Genomic DNA, 22217 nt, shown 5'->3' with positions numbered 1-22217 from the left:
ATATCAGTATTATGTTACCCCAGACAAGGTGTACACTTTAGTATAACATGTTTGCTTATAATACATATGTAAGTATTAGTAAGTGCAACCACTACCTGAGTTACTGTGTATTTTTTTAAACTTTGTTGTGTTGACACTTTGTCGAGTATGAAAAATAAAATCCCCAATTTACTGATGCATTGTCCACTGTAATAACCGATATAGAGCTATGTCAAACGATACAATATGTTTGACCAAACATAACCACAATCCTCGCAGTCTTCTGCGCTTTGATTTATATGACATGTAAGTGAAATCAAGTACTATGCTGTTGAATTAATAATCATTTAATGCTGACCTATATTTATATTCAATCTGTCCATCATGATAATAATACTTCTTATCTAAAGTGTACTGATTACCTGAAGTTCACTTCCATAATACGACGACATTTGAATACAGTTGAGCCTGCTTCGGCACATACAAAGTCATGGTAAGTCAACATACCTAGTTCTAACTTGTTTGCAGGGCTTTCTAAGTTTCTTTATGCCAATATTTAAGAAAAGTTGACATTGAAGTCTGTGACTTAAACTAAACTTTACACAAGTGCTGCTGAGTTACCTATTCAATGTAACCGTAACTCATTTATTTAAAATGTGTGTTAGTTTATTTATTTCTGGTCGATTGGTTTTTCAATGGTCGTGGACAACATTGTTTTATATCTTTATACCACTAAATTTTGAGTAATATTTCCATAGAATGGCATTCATGCCCTCGATTTCATTACGTGTCGTAGATGTTTTGCGTCTCATTCATACAATCATTGACTTCCAAAAGCAAGAGGCTTCGTTAATTTCTGAAAGTTTCTAACACCTGGACAACTTACTATTTTAGAGAGAGAAATGTATGTTTTTTTGAACAGATGGTGGAAGCAAGAACGTCATTGTTATGTTTGGATGGCCGAATGTAAAGTTCGACAGGATATTAGTTTTATAAATATACCAAAACCTTCACTCTATTGTTTTATACACCACGTACGACTTCGTGCCGCATAAATCATTAAGACATGACAGTTACTTAAGGAAACGCGGTGGAATGAAACGTTAATTGCCATGCGATCGGTGATTGGCGTCTTAAACTGTGATGCGACCGTTTATAAAACCGGGCCCTAATATGTAACACTAATATTATTGTCTGTTTTTTCAACAGATGGTGATAGCAAGGACGGTATTGTGGTATTTTGCAGTCTCTTTAACCTTTCATATAGGTAATATATGAATCAACTTCTAACGTAAAGCTGTAAACAATCAATAAAATGACTGCGTCCATAATAAGACATGCTTTGAAGTCAATAAATAATTTCAGGGTACTTGTTATTTAAGCGGATACAATAAGCTGAAGAAGCCAAGTTTGTTGGATAGCTTAGTTGTTTCTTGATGCGGATATGTGAATCTGGCGGGGATCAATGAAGATACTAGTACTTGTATCGACTTGGTCACGTTTGTATTCTAATCTTCAATATCTAGTTTATCTGAAATCTTATTAATATTATCAAAGAGCCGATTGACTATATTATATTTTGAAATATAATACGGACGTTTCTCTTATTTGGGTTGATTATGTATACCACAAATACGTTTTCAAGATAGGCGTGACTGTGCATTTATGTTTTCTCATCCGATTGTTCGATTCTCGATCATGAAACGTATTACATTCGTCCGATCATGACACACTATCCTATCGCTTACAGGAGGATGTCTTACCTGTCTGAAAGGTGACGATCTCTTGGAGCCGAGACTAAGCATGACAGTGATCGATTGTCCAGATGCTCATGTAATTATCATTGGTGTGAAATATGCTATTACTACCCGTTGTGGCTATGGAAACTAAAACGGTGAAAATGCCACTCTTTTTATTAGATCCTGCAATAACTCAAGAACAATGCATGGTATATGTAGGTTAATGGCATTTGGTGTGCTGATAGTAGACCATAAGTAGTTTATGCACGTTGTTTTTGCTTTAGACAAAAGTATGGTGCTATTGTAAAGGAAATAGAAAAAAGTAATATCATTTGAAAGGATCGTGGTATTACTCTTAAAGTATAAAAGCTACATTTACGAAACTGTGTTTCTGGTAACAAGGCATTTAGCTGATTATGCATGCCATTTGATATGTTTCGCTTCGATGTTTAGTTACTTTGGCAACAAAAAATAAAGAAAATACCACTTTCAAACTTGATCTTAGAATTACGCAAAAAGTAAAAAAGGTTTACATCATTAAAGTTGTATTACGTAGTTGAGAATATCGTCAAACAAGGTCTGAGTTATGTTCGGTGACGGAAGCGGAAGCAACAGGGACGTCTAGTGCAACAATGACGACGGTGTCGGTGGTTCAACAATAAATACGGGGCCGGTAACAACGGCGACCGTGGGTGCCAAATTGACAATTATGGCGGTAACAACGGCCACAGGTGGTGCAACAATGATGATATGATTTGCAACAACATGGACGGGTAGTGGAACATGCATGACTGAAGCAGCAACAATAGTGATAGGAGTGGTATCAATATGGACGGGATGTGGAACATGGATGACCGGACCAGCAACAATGGCGACAGGTGCTTTAAACAAAAACGACGGAAGCGATAACAACGGCGACGGTTGATGTTACAATGACGTTAGTAGCGGTAACAACGGCGACGGTTGATGTTACAATGACGTTGGTAGCGGTAACAACGACGACGATTGATGCAACAATGACTTTGGTAGCGGTAACAACGGCGATGGTTAATCCAACAATGACTTTGGTAGCGGTAACAACGGCGACGGTTGATGTTACAATGACGTTGGTAGTGGTAACAACGACGACGGCTGATGCAACAATGACTTTGGTAGCGGTAACAACGACGACGGTTGATGCAACAATGACGTTGTTAGCTGTAACAACGTCGACGGTTAATGCAACAATGACGTTGGTAGCGGTAAAAACGACGACGGTTAATGCAACAATGACGTTGGTAGCGGTAACAACGGCGGCGGTTGATGTTACAATGTTGTTGGTAGCGGTAACAACGGCGGCGGTTGATGTTTCAATGACGTTAGTAGCGGTAACAATGACGACGGTTGATGCAACAATATCTTTGGAAGCAGTAACAACGACGACGGTTGATGCAACAATGCCTTTGGAAGCGGTAACAACGACGACGGTTGATGCAACAATGACTTTGGTAGCGGTAACAACGGCGACGGTTGATGCAACAATGACTTTGGTAGCGGTGGTAGCGGTAACAAAGACGACGGTTGATGCAACAATGACTTTGGCAGCGGTAACAACGACGACGGTTGATGCAACAATGACTTTGGTAGCGGTAACAATGGCGACGGTTGATGCAACAATTACTTTGGTAGCGGTAACAACGACGACGGTTGATGCAACAATGTCTTTGGTAGCGGTAACAACGACGACGGTTGATGCAACAATGACTTTGATAGCGGTAACAACGGCGACGGTTGATGCAACAATTACTTTGGTAGCGGTAACAACGAAGACGGTTGATTCAACAATGTCTTTGGTAGCGGTAACAACGACGACGGTTGATGCAACAATGTCTTTGGTAGCGGTAACAACGACGACGGTTGATGCAACAATGACTTTGGTAGCGGTAACAACGACGACGTTTGGTGCAACAATGACTTTGGTAGCGGTAACAACGACGAGTAAGGGGTCGGGAAGGTCGCAACCAGACTTTGCATCTTCTAAAATTCGTCTAAGTGAACAGTTTCATGTCAATATTTGAGAAGAAAAATGATACATTATACCCAAACACACAATAACAGACTTAAAATATGCAAAATTGTAAGGGTCGTATATAGACTTTCCTTTTTATTTTAATGGCAAGAATATATGCACTTTCTTTTCTCACAAATGTTATTTTTTTAAAGAAATAACATTTAAAAAAGAAAAGCCTACAATTTGACATGCAAAGAGTACCAGTTACGACGTCTTCACGTACATAGTCTCGCATTTTATAAATATCCTGCCTTATCTCTATAATTATGCCCCCCTTCGAAGACATGTCGGTCGGTCGGCAGACCAAAGTTCGAGTGATAACACAGCAATTCCTGGACGTATGGTCATCAAACTTGACAAGCAGACCAGTAGATGACCGCTATTGATTTTAGGGCTCATCGGACCAAAGGTCAAGGTCACGGTGACCTAGAATGATAAAAGGTTGTCCGAGTGATAACTCGACAATGCCTGCACCCATAGCCCTCATACTTGACTTGGAGTTTGGGCCCGACCAGTAGATGACCCCTATAAAAATTTTGGGGACAAAGGTCAAGGTCACAGTGACCTTGAAAGCAAACTCGACAATTCCAGGGCCTATGGTCATCAAACTTGACATAAAAGTTGGGCCTGATCAGTCGATGATCCTATTTACTTTGGGAGTCAGCGGGCCAAAGGTCAAGGTCACAGTAACCTTTAACGCATTTTTTTAACAAATCTTCTCCCAGTGATATCACAACAATGCCTGAACCTATGATCATCAAACTTGACATGGAAGTTGGGCCTGACCAGTAGATGACCCCTATCGATTTTAGGAGTCATCGGGTCAAAGATCAAGGTCACAGTGACATTGAATGCGAAAATGTTGTTCGAGTGATAACTCGACAATTTTGCACCCATGGTTCTCAAACTTGACTTGGGGTTGCGTCTGACCAGTAGATGACCCCTTATGAATTCCGGGGTCATCTGGTCCAATGTCAAGGTCACAGTGACCTTGATAGAAAAAAAGCTTTTCTGTGTGATAACTTGACAATGCCTGCACCCATGGTCCTCAAACTGCTTTGGTCTGAACTCGACCAGAAACGCCGCTTGTAATCGCAATCAACATGAAAAAAGAATACACATGTTCTTTACAACTTTCAGGAGTCTGTATTTTTGGCGTACATGCATTGGCTGCCCTTAAGGCAAAGACATGTTAATTAGGTTGCAAAATTACATAGTGTTACAAGAAATCAATTTGTAAAAGCATAAAAGCAAATTATGTTGAACGATATGAACAGAGACCTGCCTTTATTTAGTTCAATTGCAAATTAAAACTAAAAATAGTACGTCCAAATGAGGAATGGGGTATTAATGCAAACAGTTAAACCCACCGGCTAGCTAGGCTTTACAGCAGATCATCAGATTCAAATTGTCGCAGTGTGTCCAAAACTGTTTCGATTAAAACCAGCCAATGATATAAAGTTTTAAACAGAAAATAAGGTCTTCGACTGAATAATCAGCATTGTAAATCTCGTCAAGACAACTTATGCGCAAATTGACCACCAGTTTCTTTTCGACAAAATATATTTTAAAACAACCACACTGTAACTGTTGACTTTTACATTAATTTTGACAAGTCTTAATTATTACTGAATTTCGTTTGCCATTTTAGGTTTGTTATGCAAAGAGGACTGTTAATGGTTTCGGTGAACAAGGATACAACCTCGGGTGTATTGCCTCCACGGTAAGAAAATGAAAATGTACGTGGCATACCTTTCACGGTATAATCATTACTTAAGAGTGCACGTAGCATGCCATATGCACGCATGTTTTCGCCGAATGCGATGCCAACGGTATCGCACAGCCTTGTTTAATTGTTATTCTTTTTCTCGCCACAGGTCCACATTAATATGTACTTCTCATGCAAATCCAACGCATTTTGCAGCCCTGTTGAATTGTTATACATTTCTCGACACGGGCACGCACTATTGGTTTCTCCTCATAAAACATCCATGGCCATCGAGCAGCACTATTAAATTTTAATTGTTGTCCAAATCTCTCTACAGGCATGCAGCAACGTTTCAACTAGCTCACAATGCGTTCACTGTTGTGGAGAAAATTTGTGCAACCATGAAGCATGTGGTGTACCAGGTTTCAAAATTATTTGTTAATAAAATCTAGAAACAATGTTATATAAACGTTTCAAGGTCATTTGGATTTTTTTAAAAATTAAATCTCGACCGAGAACATTTATTTCAATATATGGTTTCCGAATACAAATGGTTAAATCAAACGCTAACACACACGTGACGATATAGTCACGACCTGCAATTATGAAGTTATGATATGAAACATTCCGCAATCATTTGTTAACCAATACACAATGTAACCTTGTCTTAACCTTCAATTTACGTTTTGTAAAAGGTTTTATGCCAATTACGATCGATTCTGTGTGCATTTACATGACTCCCTAAACAATAAATTAAGGTAGATTCAGTACCCATATTTCTTAACGTCTTGAGTCTTAATTTCAGCCTTGAAATGAGATGTTTTATTTTTTACATTTTCAAACATATGCTATATTGAACTCTTCGCTTTTGTTACTTTCCTTATTCCAGGTTACCCTCTAGACCGCGGTGTTATATGCTATAGTTGCCATAACAATCCCCAACCAGAGAACAGATGTCATAACGTAGATGTTTGTAAATCCTGGGAGGTATGGATACTGTTCTGTTCAGTAATTTTACTTACCGAATAAAATACGTGTTCTTCATCATCCCTACTCGAGGGCAGATGTCAATACATAAATTTGCGTTCAACCGGGAGATGTTGTTAGCGCCAAGTAATTCCAGGAAAAAGAACTTTAAGAACTGTCACGGTACCGATACCTAAACATGAGATGAGAAGGTGTGTTAGCGGTCCGGTAGCTCAGTCGGAAGAGCATTCGCCCTGATAGCGAGGGGTCCCGGGTTCGAGCCCCGGTCTGGCTGCATACTTTTCTCACCCTGTGACATTTGGCGCCCAACGAGGGACCGTGGCACCACTGATTGGTAGCATAACGCGCTCTCAGTGTTAATTATGTGCATTCCTTAGCACTTGTGTTCCTCAAATTCGAGGACGAATGTCCAGTTTGCGGGGAAATATGTCACGGTACCGATTCCTACACATGTGTCGAGGAGGTGTGTAAGCGGTCCGGTAGCTCAATCGGTAGAACACTCGCCCTGATAGCGAGGGTCCCGGGTTCGAGCCCCGGTCTGGCTGCACACTTTTCTCACGCTGTGACATTTTGGTAGCCCAACAAGGGACACTACTGGTGAAATCACTGGAATCCAAGATGAGGAGCTGAATTATTTTGCAGAGCAGCTACGAAACTCAGGGAGATACAGGGTATAGGAAACTTCTAGCACTGCTCGTTTTGATGCAGACACAACTCGTGTCCTTACGCCAACTCTTGAGAAAGTTGTGCGTCAGTCGCGACAGTTTGATTTTGATACAGCGTCAGGTGGTGGAACTCCCCGAAACTTCTTTCTTTTTCTCCTAACAACCCATTTCTGGATGACAAGCCTAAACCAGTGGTTGCTGCTGTTCAGTTTTCATTTCAACCACCAGTTGCTCGCTCAGATCCTGTTTTTGATCCTTTTGATTCACTGAAGTTTACGAATGATCGCAAAGATAGCGCAGTCAAGGTTCCAAAACTTGTTGAGCTTTCTGGTGAGAAACCAGATGAATTTGACCTTTGGCTTTATGACCTGAAGTGTTTGTTGCGTAGTCAGGTTTATTATACAACATGTACACCAATTATTCTTGAAGACATTCGAAAGAGTCTTAAGGGTACGGCTCGTCTGTTACTTCTACATGTTGGCGAGTCAGCCACTGAAGAAGATATTGTTGATTAACTGGAGGCTGTCTATGGTAATATTCACTCCAGTGAGAAAATCAAAAAGAGGTTTTATAATGCAAGGCAGGAAGCTGGTGAGTCGGTTGCTGCGTACAGTCTTCGTTTAGAGCAGAACTTGTCTAACATCGCCCTTGATTCAGCAACTAAAGATGAAATGCTCCGAAACAGATTGTGGGCTGGGTTACGTAATTCTGATCTACACAACATGTCTCGATATAAATACGAGACTGCTCTTGGTTTTAACAAATTCCGCAAAGAGCTACGTCAGATGGAGTTGGACATGCAGCCAAAGCAACAGATTGTTGAGCCTGCTGTCCAGCAAATGAATGTAGTCGTGAGCAGATTGTTGCAGCAGATGCAAGATATGACTGCACAGTTCAAGTTGTTAAACACTAGGGTGTCTAGTATAGAAAAAGACTTGATTGTCGCGAATGAAAATGGTTCGTCTCTCAGGGCGACTGGGATTATCCAAATACACTGGAATTATCCAAATACACTTTTATGAAGAAATAAAACAATAAAGTTTCCAAATTTATCAAACGATGTTTACGTCTCCATCGACAAAATATGAGTGCCAATACATCAAATTACACAAAAGACAAATTCACACAATGCCAACATGTATATTATACTAATAAATGATACCTGGAATTATCCAAATACACTTTTATGAAGAAATAAAACAATAAAGTTTCCAAATTTATCAAACGATGTTTACGTCTCCATCGACAAAATATGAGTGCGCTTTGCACGAGGAAAATACCGCAACTAGATGTGAACGAGGCGAACTACTTTATAAAGTAAAAGCGAAAATGAAAGTGAAATTAGTATATGAATTAGTGGATGATAGGAATGACTGAAATGCCTGAAAGTAATGAAAGAATAGGAAAATGGATTATCACAAGAAAGATGGACTTTGAAGGTATGTGTACTGGATAAACATACATGTAGACATATGACACTAACACAAACATATAGAGCAGGGCAAATTGACCCCGCGACAGAACGATTTCATCTCGCAAAGGAGGGAATGAAAACTTTTTAAACAAAGGAGATGGATGCAATCAGAAAAGCGACTGACAACAGTCGTAGCACTCAACAATCAATACTCTGGCGATGCAAACCAGTCCGGGAAAGCAAGATAACCCTGAACACGGGATTAATGCGATGTATCTTATAATGAAATTAGTCAAGTGGTGTCAAATTGGTTGTCCGAGGTCAGCAGTATTTTTATTGGCGGGAACGGCGAAAAACAATACTGCTGATAGAGGAAAAATAACTCATCGCATATGTAATCACCTTATTAACATTAACGAATAGTTTGTAAATCAAATATTTATTTAAAATAATCAAAACAGCTTAGTTCTACAGTTTGTCATGTACACTCATATATTTACAACGTGTGATAGTTATGCTATTTTCACGTTTATTCGTCAATAACGGATACTAAGACTGATTGCTATTACATTTTCCTAACGACATTAACCAGTTTTTCAATTAATCAGGAATGCCAAGTTGTTGGAAGAGACATTTTTGGACGAACAGTTTATACAACAAGTTGCGTCGTAAAAGGGGTATGTATTCTTTCTTTAATAATTCGGTTTTATTTACACTTGTTTCAGTGGGAATTATGAAGTTGTTTTACTATTGCTTTTTTAATTCTAGCCCCATCTTTGATTGTGTTAATGACATATTCCTAATACCTAACTGATATAAAACTCATTGCTGTTGTTTGAACTTGTTACGATTATTACTATACATTTTCAATCTTTTCCTACCTTATAGGCTTGTGGTGTCAATTCACCTGAAACCGGCTTGATTGGAAAACGTTCTAAAGTAATTCGTTCGAGCCAATCAGAATTGCTTAGAAGGTCACGTGAAACCAAATGCACAATGTGCTGCGATACTGATTTGTGTAATCGGAACTGCGACAATGCGACTTCCTCGTCACCTATTGGTAGGTACGATAGATGGTGGTAAATGAAGAGGGCTAAACCCAAAGTTATACTAGGTATTAACGGAAATAAAAGCATATATAATCGCGTCTGACCCATCATTTCTATAAACGTGGTACAGATTGACGTATCCATTTCTTATTTGATGGGACTCTGAACTTGTTCACTTTCAATACACAATACATGTACACCAACAGTAAATCAGTTCATAACAAACACTGAATATAACGCCTTGAGTAAGAGTTTAAGACTCGATACTCAAACCTCCTTGTTGAATAAATATCTAATAGTAGACCAGTGATCGCAATGGTTGCAATATTCTATATAACTATATTGATCGCAGTCGAAACTTATCATAAAAAATCAGATATGTAAAACTATCTCCAATCGGAACACGTTTATTATTTATTTCGTCTCCTTCGTGTTCGTATTCAATACAGGCTGAAGTTCAATTTAACATGGATATGTAGCACAATAACAACAATATGACACTTATATCATCGATTACATCTAAGATAGATTAAGAGCGTAAATGAAACGCACGCTTATTGTCAAATGGAATGGTATTAATGTTATACATTTCTGAGTCTTAGTCTGAAATTAAGATTGTAGAAGTTTGTGAATATTTGAACAAGTACTTGATCACATACTGCGATAATGTTTGTTTGAAAAACACAATCAATTCAAGCGTCAGTTGTTTATTGTAAATGCATAGCATGCCCTTTAACAAATGTATGATATTAAAACACAGCAATGATTTATAATCGTAGAATTGCAAACATTGTGTTTTCTTATTTTCAGTTGTCATCAGATTTTATCATATCATTATATTAAGGATTTGTTTTAAGCTATTTGCACATTTTCATAAAACCGACCATTCATAAAAACGCATACTTAACATTTGAGGAAATAATGTTGTTATAGCAAATCTGTTGTCCAGTAAACGCAGTGGTTAGCGCACTCGCGACTCACTAAGGCGACCCGGGTTCGATTCCCGGCCGGGGCGCATCTGAGATTGGTAAGTGGTGACCAAGCCGTAAGGTTGGTTTTCTCCGGGTACTCCGGCTTCCCGCACAACACAAGACCACACTCTCGCGGAACATAGTACCAATGAGAGGGATTAAGTTATCTTCACAATCATTGTAAAATAGATAATGTTTAAACTAAGCAAGATTATGGTAGCAGTTTAATGTCTTGATTATCAAATACTCCACAATCTTCATTTTTACGTACTGCAAATTATTTGGATATATATGTGTATGCGTCAAAGATTGAATACAAATTTACGATTTACACTTTGCATCTAAAGCATTGAACATTTAAATTTCATTATAAAACACATAAGATATTAGCATACAAACAGCACTATAAAATATAATATTAAGTATACAATGCATGCATAAAAAATTGAAAAATAAATGTGAAATTAACCGGGTAATCGTAATATATGAAATGTGGCTACAGAATGACACGCGATTATTGTCATACCAACACTACTTAAAGGTGTACACAAAGCTGGATCCCAACAAAAACTAATAACATATCAAAATAGATGTTATGTTATGTCTGTAGGCTACACCTCTGCCTCCCCTGTTATAACTACGCCAGCTGGTCAGTCATCATGCAGAGACAGCCAAGCTACGTGCAACCTGCTCGACAAGAACTTCTACTGCAAGGGAGATTATTTCTCATGGGCTTTGACCAACTGCAAGAGTTTTTGCGGATATTGTGATTATACAAGTAAGTCTTCAACAACGAAATGAAAACAAAAATACTATTAAATTATTTTTAATCCTCCATCAAGAAGATCTTGGTAAACACCGATCATTTTGTCTGATTTAACTGATAAATTGATGGTGAATAATAGTTTAATAGTTTTATACGCATTCCCTTTATCACATATATACGTATACGTATATACTATATCACATGTACTCTTAGTCAAATGCAATGTTTTGTTTGGAATATTGCGAATACTTCATTTCATTACTCGACCCATGTACATCAAACAATACAGATACTACTTTTTCAGCTGCTGCTGATACAATTTATAACACCAGCCAAGTACATTATTGCAATACAAATAAGACTTCTTAAAGCTGCTGCTGCACCAACAATTCATGCATCGACCAATTAACACTATTGCAATACACGTACTACGTATTTCAGCTGCTGCTCCTACTTAAATTTATACTACGACCCTTTTTCATTATTGCAATACAAATATTTCTTCGTTCACCTGCTGTTTCTGCTGTTTGTGTTTCAATAATACAACAATCCCTGTTCATTATTGCAATACAGATAATACTTCTTTCAGCTGATGCTTCTGCTACAATTCCTATAACAACCCATGTGTATTTTGGTAAGTTTGTTTTCATTCTGTTCTAGTTATTGTTGGTTCTCTCAATTTGAGAATTGCTTTAAAGGCTTCATTTCTGGTGGTTGCTAAGTGATGAACGCATAGGACTCTTGATCAGAGGTTCAGTTATGCGATCCCCACTCTGAGCTTCCTGATATTGTTTTGTGGTTATCACCAAGAAAGGAAAAATATATTTTTAAACTTAACCTTTGTTCGTCGCCATAAAAGCTCTTTAGAGATTATGTTACTTCTTTCGTTTTGACGAACAAATAATATTACCTTTTAAGACTAAAGTTAATCCTATCATGTAGTCCTGCAGGCTCTACCTGAGCCGTGATGTTAATTTTCGTACAAATATTTTGTTTTTAATCAACAATGGCGTCCAAAATTGAGATGTGCTGTATGTATTGTTATGAAATTCAAATTATGTGTTTTAAACTTACTTTCAACACATAATTATGTAGTAAACACAATATTTGTGCCATATTTTGTGTGTGTGTGTGTGTGTGTGCGTGTGTGTGTGTGTGTGTGTGTGTGTGTGTGCGTGTGTGTGTGTGTGAAAAATACATGATAAGAAATTGAATAAATGCGATCCAAAAGAAAGTCCTTTTTCATGTCATCTAGCTACCCTGATCTTAATATTTTTCATGGTTAAGGGTAAGAGTAAATAGGTTTCATCTGCTTCTTATTTAATGCCACTAAGAACTGTCTCACAACCCCCCCCCCCCCATGTGAATGTGTACTTGGATCCATTCGATTCTGTGGTACAAATAACTTATTCAACATGCTATTTAAGTCAATACTGTATTTATACATTATTGCTTTCATTCACTGTATAGTCCTTTTGTTTTTGTTTTATATAATACCATGCAACCCATCACCGTTCTTAAAAGGATATTGAATACCACCCCGTATGAATATTTCAAATACCACATGAAGCTTTTTAACCCATAACTTCATACAATGGGGATGTCTATTAACACCAACATGAATATTACCCGATAACTATATTATATAGACATATTTCTAAGATGTTTGATTGTGAACAAGTAGAATGTTTTGGTTAACAATACTATTTTCACAGTATTATTTTCACATTAATAGGATAATAATTTAAAGTAGCATTTAAAGAAATCTACAAATACGTGTAGTAAAGTCAATGCATTTGATTAGTTATATATGTTCCAAAATTGCCTTTGAACAAATGCAATAGTTTAAGCCGAATAGCAATCATATTAGAAATAAATCGGGTAAACGCCAATGACATAGAACAATAATAATAAACTAATAGGTAAACCCAAAATACTTCAATGACGGACGAAGGCATACAATTCAGAGTACCTAATGCAAAAACCTTTCAAAGATACGATGCAGTTATTGTTTGAATCTATGATCATCACACACAATCTGTCAGATTACCATAAAAATGGTTTAAAACTGAGTGATCATAGAGATTTATAACAAGAGGGCCAAGATTTATATCAGTAAAACTTTGTGCTATAGACTTGTTGATAATTAAAGGGCAATAACAGGGATTTGGCTTCTCTGATGTATGAAATTGTTACCTCGAGAGTGTTAACAAGGTTTTTCCATATTTGGGCTCTGTGACCTAGTTTTTTACCCCAGATTACCCATATTGGAACCTGAGCGGGAAATCATCGAAACAACATTTCTGACAAATTTCCAGGATATTTGAGCTGAAAATGTTGTCTCGAGGGTGTTAACAAGGTATTTCCATAATTGGGCTCTGTGACCTAGTCTTTAACTCTAGATGACCCATAAACAAACTTGAGCTAGAAATCATCAAAACAACCTTTCTGACAAATTTCCAGGATATTTGGGCTGAAAATGTCCTCTCGAGAGTGTTAACAAGGTAATTCCATATTTGGCTCTGTGACCTAGTTTTTGACCCCAGATGACCCATATTCGAACTTATCCGAGTAATTAAGGGGACAAACATCCTGACTAAAAATGTGACCCCTAGAGTGTTAACAAACTAAGTGTGGACGGACGACAGACGACGGACAATCATGGATCCTAAAAGCTCACCAACAGCCTACAGCTAAGGTGAGCTAATAAAAAACAAACAAAGAAAACAAATAAAATAATCAACGTGCTGAAAGCACTGATGGACTAGGGCTTCATTTAAAATGTTGAATGTTGATAACTATGTTCTAAGCATTAAACAAATCGTTTCACATCACAAGGGGTCACTGTTTAATGGGCTAGCTTAAACTTTAGACTAAAACTGCTTGCAAGCTGCAAAGGAAATTTTAAAAGTGTGGGTAGAGGGAGGAGGGGGGGGGGGGCTAAAGTGTTTAATCAGATTAAGTCATAGTTCGTTTGATAATCTAAATGTCGTTAAATCAGACCTAAACAAATTAATTTACGTGGTTGGCGTATGTTAACCAAAGTACACATACTTCTTTAATTTGATTAAGTCATTTTATACCAAAGGTCTGTTATTTGCAGTTTCAGAGAAGATTTTCAATGATGTAATTATATCCTATATAGAAAACCTGTCACCTCTTTTTCAGGGGAGCTTTAAACCACAGGGCCATACTTTGGATAATATTTGTAAAAGACATCAATAAATGCAACAGTTGGCCATTCGTGTATTGTCCTCTGTCTCTGTCCTGATAGCTCACTATCTCAGTAGTTGCAAATGGTTGTAGGTTCATGATTCTCCTGGTCATTGGTCATACAGAAAGATGTTGAATGTAGAACCAAGAAGCTTTAATTTCAGGCACTCCGAATTGAATAGATTTGTAACATTTGGAGTGCCTAGAATTTGTAGGATTCCTAGGCAACATGTATCAGGTGTTGCAGTACATTTACTTTACTACAAATACTTTTACCCGTCCTTGTAAATCTAAAAAAGCTTTCATTTCCCAAAGTAGTTCATATATTAAACTATAATAAGGTTGCTAAATCAGAGTTTGAATAATTCTAATATCTAGATTTGCCTTTAATTGCAGCAATTTAATGTCCAACTCATGATGTCAATTCAGCTGGTTAAGCAATACTACATTTCCTTGGTGTGGGGATTGCTTTATTTACTTGAATAAACAAACAGTTCTTGCGTTGGAAAGTACAATGTATTAACAATGTTACATGCAATTTTTTTGACCTGACTCCATCCAAGCCTTAAATCTTAGATCAACATGTACTTGGAGCTATGTGTTTTATAAATGAGAACTATAAATTATGTTCAATTTAGTGCCACTTACGATATATCATTCCGAATACAAAAACACTAGCATTTTCTTTAAAACCATTAGCATTAATATCCTATGTTATGATAAAACCATTGCCAAGGTGGTAATTTGAAAAAACTAGAAATTTTATCTGGTAAGGGTTTGACATAGTCTTTCTAGACAGCTGGACTTATTTTGCAGTTACTTTGAAAATCTTCAAAAGCTAAACTGATCAAGACTGTAGCAAAAAACTCACAATACCAAAATGGATTTTAAAGACTTAAGAGATCATTCTCATATCACCTATACCATTAGTTTTTATCTACAAACTTAAGTCAACATAAGAATGTTTTACATTATTATTGCAATGAATAAAACATATTGCAATAACATACCAATCAAGCTTAAACATGAGATTTCAACATTTTCCAGATAAACAATAAATAATTTTACTTAATAATTTTCTCGATACTTACACAAGCTGGAAAATGGTCTCTTTTTGAATACTTTACATATTTCATGGCTTTCATCATTCAAACTAACATTTCGCTTGTTATTTCAATATTCAATGATTTTGTAAACATTCATAAATGATGGTTAAAATTTAGATTCATACTAATCATGCCTACCAAAAACACCTGACTGACCAATTAGAATCCAATTTCGGCATGGCTTATTGGTGGTTCAGTGAAATCAACCAATGACCTCCCACACTCTGCTTTGATCAACAGTAGTAAATGCATTGTTTCCATTTTTCTTATTTTCATAAAGTTAGAAAACAACTGCAGTGAATAAAATTTATTCCTTCTCACTGAAAGAGAGTTTAGAATGAACGAAGCCGACGGTTACATTTAGTGGGATATCAAATCCAACAAATGTATTTATCATTTTATGTAACCGTATTTAGTATAAATGTTAAAGTTTTGAAAGTCTAAAATGTTTCAATTTTATAATTTTATATTTTGTGCTTCATTTAATTTTCTTTGAAATTTGTTTTTCTTAGTGTTCAATCCCAAGCATACTTGTTCACATTCAAGTGCAAGAAAAGTCTCTAAATTATTATCTGAATAAATTTTTATATTAATGTTTGGTCACATAAAAGATAAACAATGCTTTTTAAAAATGACAGTTTTTCATCTGTTTAAAATTATTTCAAATGCTGTGCATTAAAATTTGATTATGAGTTTAAACTATGACAGGAATAATTCAAGGGAATGTTTTTTTGTGATTTCTAGCATTTAAATTGTCTGAATCGCATGAAAATTTTTTGAACTTTGTACTGTCTTCCTTTTGTTTGTCTCAAATTTAATACAACATTAGCTTCACTTGTTATTTATTAAAGGGACTGTACACGCAAGCTTTTGCATCAGTCAATTGTAACCATGCACCCCCCCCCCTCGGTCCAGGGAATAGCGGGGACTTTTACTTTCGGTTCAGCCAACCCAAGCTAAAATCCCCGCCCTGCAGGGATGATCTGATGGCAAAGTCCCCACCAAATCCCCCCAGCACCCAAGGGACATTAAGTTAAGGCACATCCGCACTGTATTTTCCACGAAGACCCGATTCTGCGGGGCCACCTGAAAGGTAAAAACACGGCCCATTTTCCCGGATGTGGGGGCCCTGGTTACAATTGACTGGTGCATACTGATCCAGAGTAATCCAATCTCAAGACGATTTCTGGTCTGACATCGCCAGGTAAGTTATTCTTAAGCATAAAAAAAGCATGGACAGCATTTGAGAAAGACTGTTGTGAGGTTAAATCTACATTACTTCACTATGCCACAACATTGGGTGATTACTGATTTTTATTCTTGGCTAGGAAACAAAAAGTGAGCACAAAGCGTCTTCAGAAAAAGAACTTTATGCACCAGTCAAATGTAACCACGCCCGCACCCCCCCCCCTCCTCCAGGTCTGGGGAATACTTTGACTTTCAGTCCAACCAATCCCCTATAAAATCCCTGCCCTACCCTGCGGGAACGAACTGGTGGTAAAATCCCTGCCAAATAACCTCGCACCCCAAGGATCTTAGGTAAGGGTAATTCCCCGCTATATTTTGCGGGAATACAAAACCACCGCAATCATCAGGCACTGCGAGGACACCTGAAAGGTGAAAACACTGCCCTTTTCCCTAGTATACCCCGAGGGGGGTGGTAACAATTGACTGGTGCATGATAAGAGTAGAAATCAAAAATGAGCAGGCAAATGCCGATGGTTTATCACACAATGTCATTGATTAAAATGTACTTACACTGAGAATGGCTCCAGGACATTTCTATGCACATAGGTAAACACTCATCATATTCATAAGCCAGATGCTGTGCGCATATTCATACATTTGGCTTCAGTTAGAATGAAACTTCATAAATAAGTATGCGCATATTTGATATTTCTTTATCTCCATTTTGCAAAATTGAAATCACATGATTTTATCAAACGAACTTGTATTGCTTGAAATTCAACGTGTCAAATTAAACATGCTATCCACGGTAAGATGACAATAAATCCGTTTGATGGTGGTAATCATTCAATGGCGACTTTATTGATAAATTTCTTCAATATAACACGTATTAAATTCACATCATCAGCATCCGGAAGTAGTGATAACATGTACATGTGTGAATCATTCGGCCGCTCTGATCAGAGTAACTGAGTCAATACAGTAGACTTGTACCCGAATTTACTTTTCCTCGAAAACACAAGTTATAACGTTATACAGATACGCGGCATATGATTTTTATTTTACATTAATAGTATTTAAACAATCAATACCAAAAATCATGCTGTATTTAAAAAGTGCTGAGTGCCATGCAATGATTAGTTAAATAATAAACTTTGTATTTAAAAAGAAAATGTCACGGAAACATGCAAATTATGTCGAAAAAAAAGAACAGCCCTGTTAATAAATTAATACCAACATTCTATACAAAGGATAACAATAATTTAAAAAAAAAACACACAACAACAAATATCCTGGTTGTTTACTACTTAGACCGCACGCTTGATTCTGTTTACGGACCCACAAGGCACTTCGAATGCGCGACGGGCACCGTGGTTAGCTGATACTGGTCGCTTTTCGGATAAAAGAGAAAGCGGCTACCAGTCTATCAATAAAGAGCTTTGAACGGCAAATGTCGATGCGTACTTTTCCAATATGTTCATATTCTTATTGCATTTAATCTGACCGTATCCAAGAACATTCATGTTGTTAACCCGATTAACTCACTCGCTACGTACCCATTTCTTGTGCTTCATTAAAAGAACATACAATTAGCTTGTCTTGTTAGGAGAACTTTTGTTATTGGATGTTTTCATTGTAATCAGTTCTGGTACTACTTTGATTATTCAAATTCGCTAACAGCAATCCAATCAAAATACAGCGTGTGAATACATTACGTCAGTGAACCCCCAGATGCGGCTTGAAAATGCAGACATCGCGGTTACGGCTATGAACTAGGCCACAAGTTCCCTAGTCCAAAACGACATGTATTAGCTAAACTTTTCATCCAAATGATTACCTAAGTAAAAATTTAAAAGAAAGATACGTCACAAGCTGGAACATTCTCAGCCAGCCAAAAACGGTTTTAAAGATAACATGAATCTGCAAAATGTGCGTAAAATCAACGCACTGAGATTTTAGTTATGTAAGGACGCCATATTTAACCTTATATTATGTTTGAGGAATTCATTATCAAGAACAAGAAGGCAAGTACTTTTCAAATTATTGCCGTTATATCCACGGTTTAAATAAATTCCAAGCAATTTATTAAGTCTATCTGCTGGAAACATTTTAATTTACGAATTTTCATCAATACCATAAAAATCGGGATGAGCAATACTATTAGCAATCAGCGATTTAAGACTACTTTTGTACTTTGATATAATATAATAATGACCATTAACAAATTTTGAGAAAGTTTTCCTTAATTTATGATATCTGAAACCCTGTTTAGAAGTTTACCGTCAATAGTTTACTACGAGAGCTGCAATTTTTGACAGCTGTACATATTCTGGCGAATTTATCAATTGTGCAATAAAATCACCATATGATAGTGAACTAGGAACATCTCCAATTAAAAATGGGTATTTATTTATTTTGAAATTAATATCATCACGTTTATCATAAAGATTGATAATCAAGTTATCTTCCCTTATTTCGAGTTGCAGATCAACAAAGGATGCTGTTAAAGTTGGATGTATTACATTTATTTAGTTGGAATTGTGAAGGGTATATCGATTAAATATTATTATGTAAATACCGGAGTATCCAAACTAAAATATCGTCAATATATCTTAAAGTGTTATTGAATTTGTCAACAAGTAATTTTCTCCGTAGCAAAAATTTGTTCGATTAAAGGAGTCAATGTGTTCGTGATTAAATACTGTGGAATATATGTATAAAGCGTTGAAAAGCCATAAAAAAATAAGCACTAAGACCTTATATCGTCTACTTTCAAAATCATTAATTACATCTATTTTCTTTACCTTACAATTGTTTTCTTTACTGCAACAGGTGCATGAGAATGGTGCTTGTTTGTTGGTTCTGTTCCTGTTGTTTGTCTCTTTGGTAACACAACATAACATAACATAACATAACATAACATAACATAAAGTTTACTATCATTGAAGCATGCGCAGTTTATTATTAAATGAAAACGTGTAAATGCCATATAATTATTAAACATAAGGAATGTTTCAAAATATCGTATTATACGATTAAAGATTTTCATGAGTGTGTAATTTTAACAATTACATAATACTACACAGGAATGTTTATAATATAAATTGAGTTTTTATCGTTTTGTAGCAAATAAACAGATTTAAACATACGGGCTCTTCTCCAAAAAACAAGATGCGAATATATTGTCCATATACGTCCCTATAGATAAGGCAAATTAAAACAACGTGGTATTCATCTTTAATGTAATTGTTTCCACAAATATTTTTTTATGATGATATTATAGTTTGCATTCTAATAGCTGATGTTTGATATCATTTATTATGAGCAGGAAACAATACATATCAAAGTTCGGTTTAAATGATTGCATTGCGTCAATGCCGACGACAACCGGGGTCCTTCACGCCATTGTGTAATAAATAGATCCTTTAATCTCAATTTAAATTGTTCAAAACAATATAACATGTTGACAGCAGAGTCTCTATATATCCATTCATTGGCAAAACCAGTCACTTTAAACATACATTGTACATTTCACACCCAATTCAGTTGACATTGATCACCTGAAAAAGATGTGCAACAAGATATCAAGGCCCCGATGCTAACTAAGGCACTGCCCTTTTTTTAATGAAAATTTGGTATTAATGGTGATTACACCATTATACGACGTTTCAGCGTTCTGTCGATACAAGGGACAATCCTACTTGCAAGATGAGACCTGGAACGACGTCGGATGCAGCCAAGCTTGTACCTGTACGGACGCTATCAGGGGTATCTACAACTGCGGCAATGTGTAAGTTATTAGATTTATTTGCTTGTCTGTTTTATGAAGAACCTTTGATGCCATCGATGTTGTCATAACTGTGTCACGAAAACGTTAACATAGCTGTAGGATATTGACACGTACCGTGTTCATAAACAGGTGCTATCGAATTTTAAATACACATTGGTGATGTGTATTCACACCATGACTTCGGCTCTGCTTAATGCTGAGTAATGCATGTAGTACTATGTTAGTTTCATATGAAACAAATCCTACATCATGTTCTAAAATTTGAACATGAAATCAGAAAGGGTGAAATTTCGTGTTGTCCCAAAGATAACATATTCGTTTGATTCGTTCATATATATATATGAAACCAGAAAGAATGTTATTTCATGTTGTACCATATTAACATGTTTGTATGATTTGCACACACATGAATTCATGAAACCAGATAATTCGTTATTTGAAGTGGTACCAAATAAAACATGTTTTCTAATGATTTATTTGTACATATTGAAAACAGAAAATGCGTTATTTTATATATCACAAAGATAACATGTTTGTTTTTTCAAGGTGCCTCAACTGGGATAATCTACCTGGAATATGTCACCTTGAGCCTCCTGCCCCAGGGTTGTGTTGCGAGCAACCAAGATGTCCCAACGGTGTTATCATCAATATCCCTATTGCCTTTAAAGACCAATACCCTGGATACCACTATGTCAAATAGTTTCTTTTTTAGGATTTGTTTTATTAATAAATATTTATACATGTCACATAAACACAGATTTTGTGGGTAAAGTCAAGAAGAACATAATGTAGTGATTTGAAGCTATGTATTTCGGTTTAGGGCAACTAAGAAACTATGCACGTCTATTGTTTCCAATTATAATGTCGTTGCTATGACAACGAAAATAAATACTGAAATACCACGTTCTAGTTGATTTTGTTTTTCAAAAAAATATAGTTATCGTTCCAATTAATACATTATGTATGAAATTTGATTTCGCCCTTTGATAGCTCTCATTTTGCAACGAGATTGCAAATTAGTGTTTTCACTACTCTCGTTCGCTCCATTTCTTCTGCAGTTATCCGCACAACAAAAATACATTTGTGTGACTTTAAGAATTTTTTGAAATATACAGCATGCAACTGCTGTATGTATCTTTGAGTGTAAATAATGTGAGGGTTAGTGATAAATAACTTTTTACATAATTTTTGACGGCTAAACTTAAGTTATATGCATTTGTTGATGAAGACACTCGGTATGTTTTCATATGCATTATGATTATTGAAAAGGTGCACCAAGAACATCAACCAGCCCTTTCACGATAGAGAAACAGCCAGGTGCCTGCTGCGGCCAATCAAATTGTCATATGGGCTAGGCCTCTCCCATCAGCATTATACGAGGCACAACTGTCAATCAAAATACAAGAAATATCCAGTCAAGAGCTACATTAGCTGTAGACACCATTCGATACAGTTCGGTACATAGCCAATAGACGATTTTATCAATATCAAATCCTCTAACACATCGAGCGGTGAAAATATGTTTATTTGGTGCAATCCGAATGTTTGTCTGTATTGATGAGTTCCTTATATCATCGACAAAGTTTAGCGAA

General features: G+C 36.5%; 1 protein-coding gene across 2 annotated transcripts; it reads left to right on the top strand.

The window, feature by feature from the left end:
* The first annotated feature begins 395 nt into the window (after positions 1–395).
* LOC128236514 (uncharacterized) lies at positions 396–21527 on the top strand. 2 transcript variants are annotated; one of them, XM_052951411.1, is made up of 12 exons: positions 396–472; positions 1189–1246; positions 1730–1812; positions 5420–5491; positions 5814–5898; positions 6366–6463; positions 9151–9219; positions 9431–9602; positions 11173–11340; positions 11918–11962; positions 20508–20625; positions 21172–21527. In XM_052951411.1, the coding sequence occupies exons 1-12, from the start codon at positions 470–472 to the stop codon at positions 21323–21325; spliced, it is 1125 nt and encodes a 374-aa protein (XP_052807371.1). In that variant the 5' UTR covers positions 396–469; the 3' UTR covers positions 21326–21527. The 2 variants fall into 2 exon arrangements, with proteins under 2 accessions (XP_052807371.1, XP_052807372.1); XM_052951412.1 differs by lacking the exons at positions 20508–20625; positions 21172–21527 and adding an exon at positions 14497–14569.
* Positions 21528–22217: the final 690 nt, after the last annotated feature.

This window comes from Mya arenaria, chromosome 6, assembly GCF_026914265.1.
Source record: "Mya arenaria isolate MELC-2E11 chromosome 6, ASM2691426v1".
Taxonomy (NCBI): domain Eukaryota; kingdom Metazoa; phylum Mollusca; class Bivalvia; order Myida; family Myidae; genus Mya; species Mya arenaria.
Note: the sequence above shows the minus strand (reverse complement) of the source record. Positions and strands in the feature narration are given on the sequence as shown.

Coding starts and splice junctions, on each gene's coding strand:
- LOC128236514 (XM_052951411.1), top strand. Junction 9,220..9,430: donor CAAGTTGCGTCGTAAAAGGG/GTATGTATTCTT, acceptor CCTACCTTATAG/GCTTGTGGTGTCAATTCACC. Junction 11,963..20,507: donor AACAACCCATGTGTATTTTG/GTAAGTTTGTTT, acceptor ACGACGTTTCAG/CGTTCTGTCGATACAAGGGA.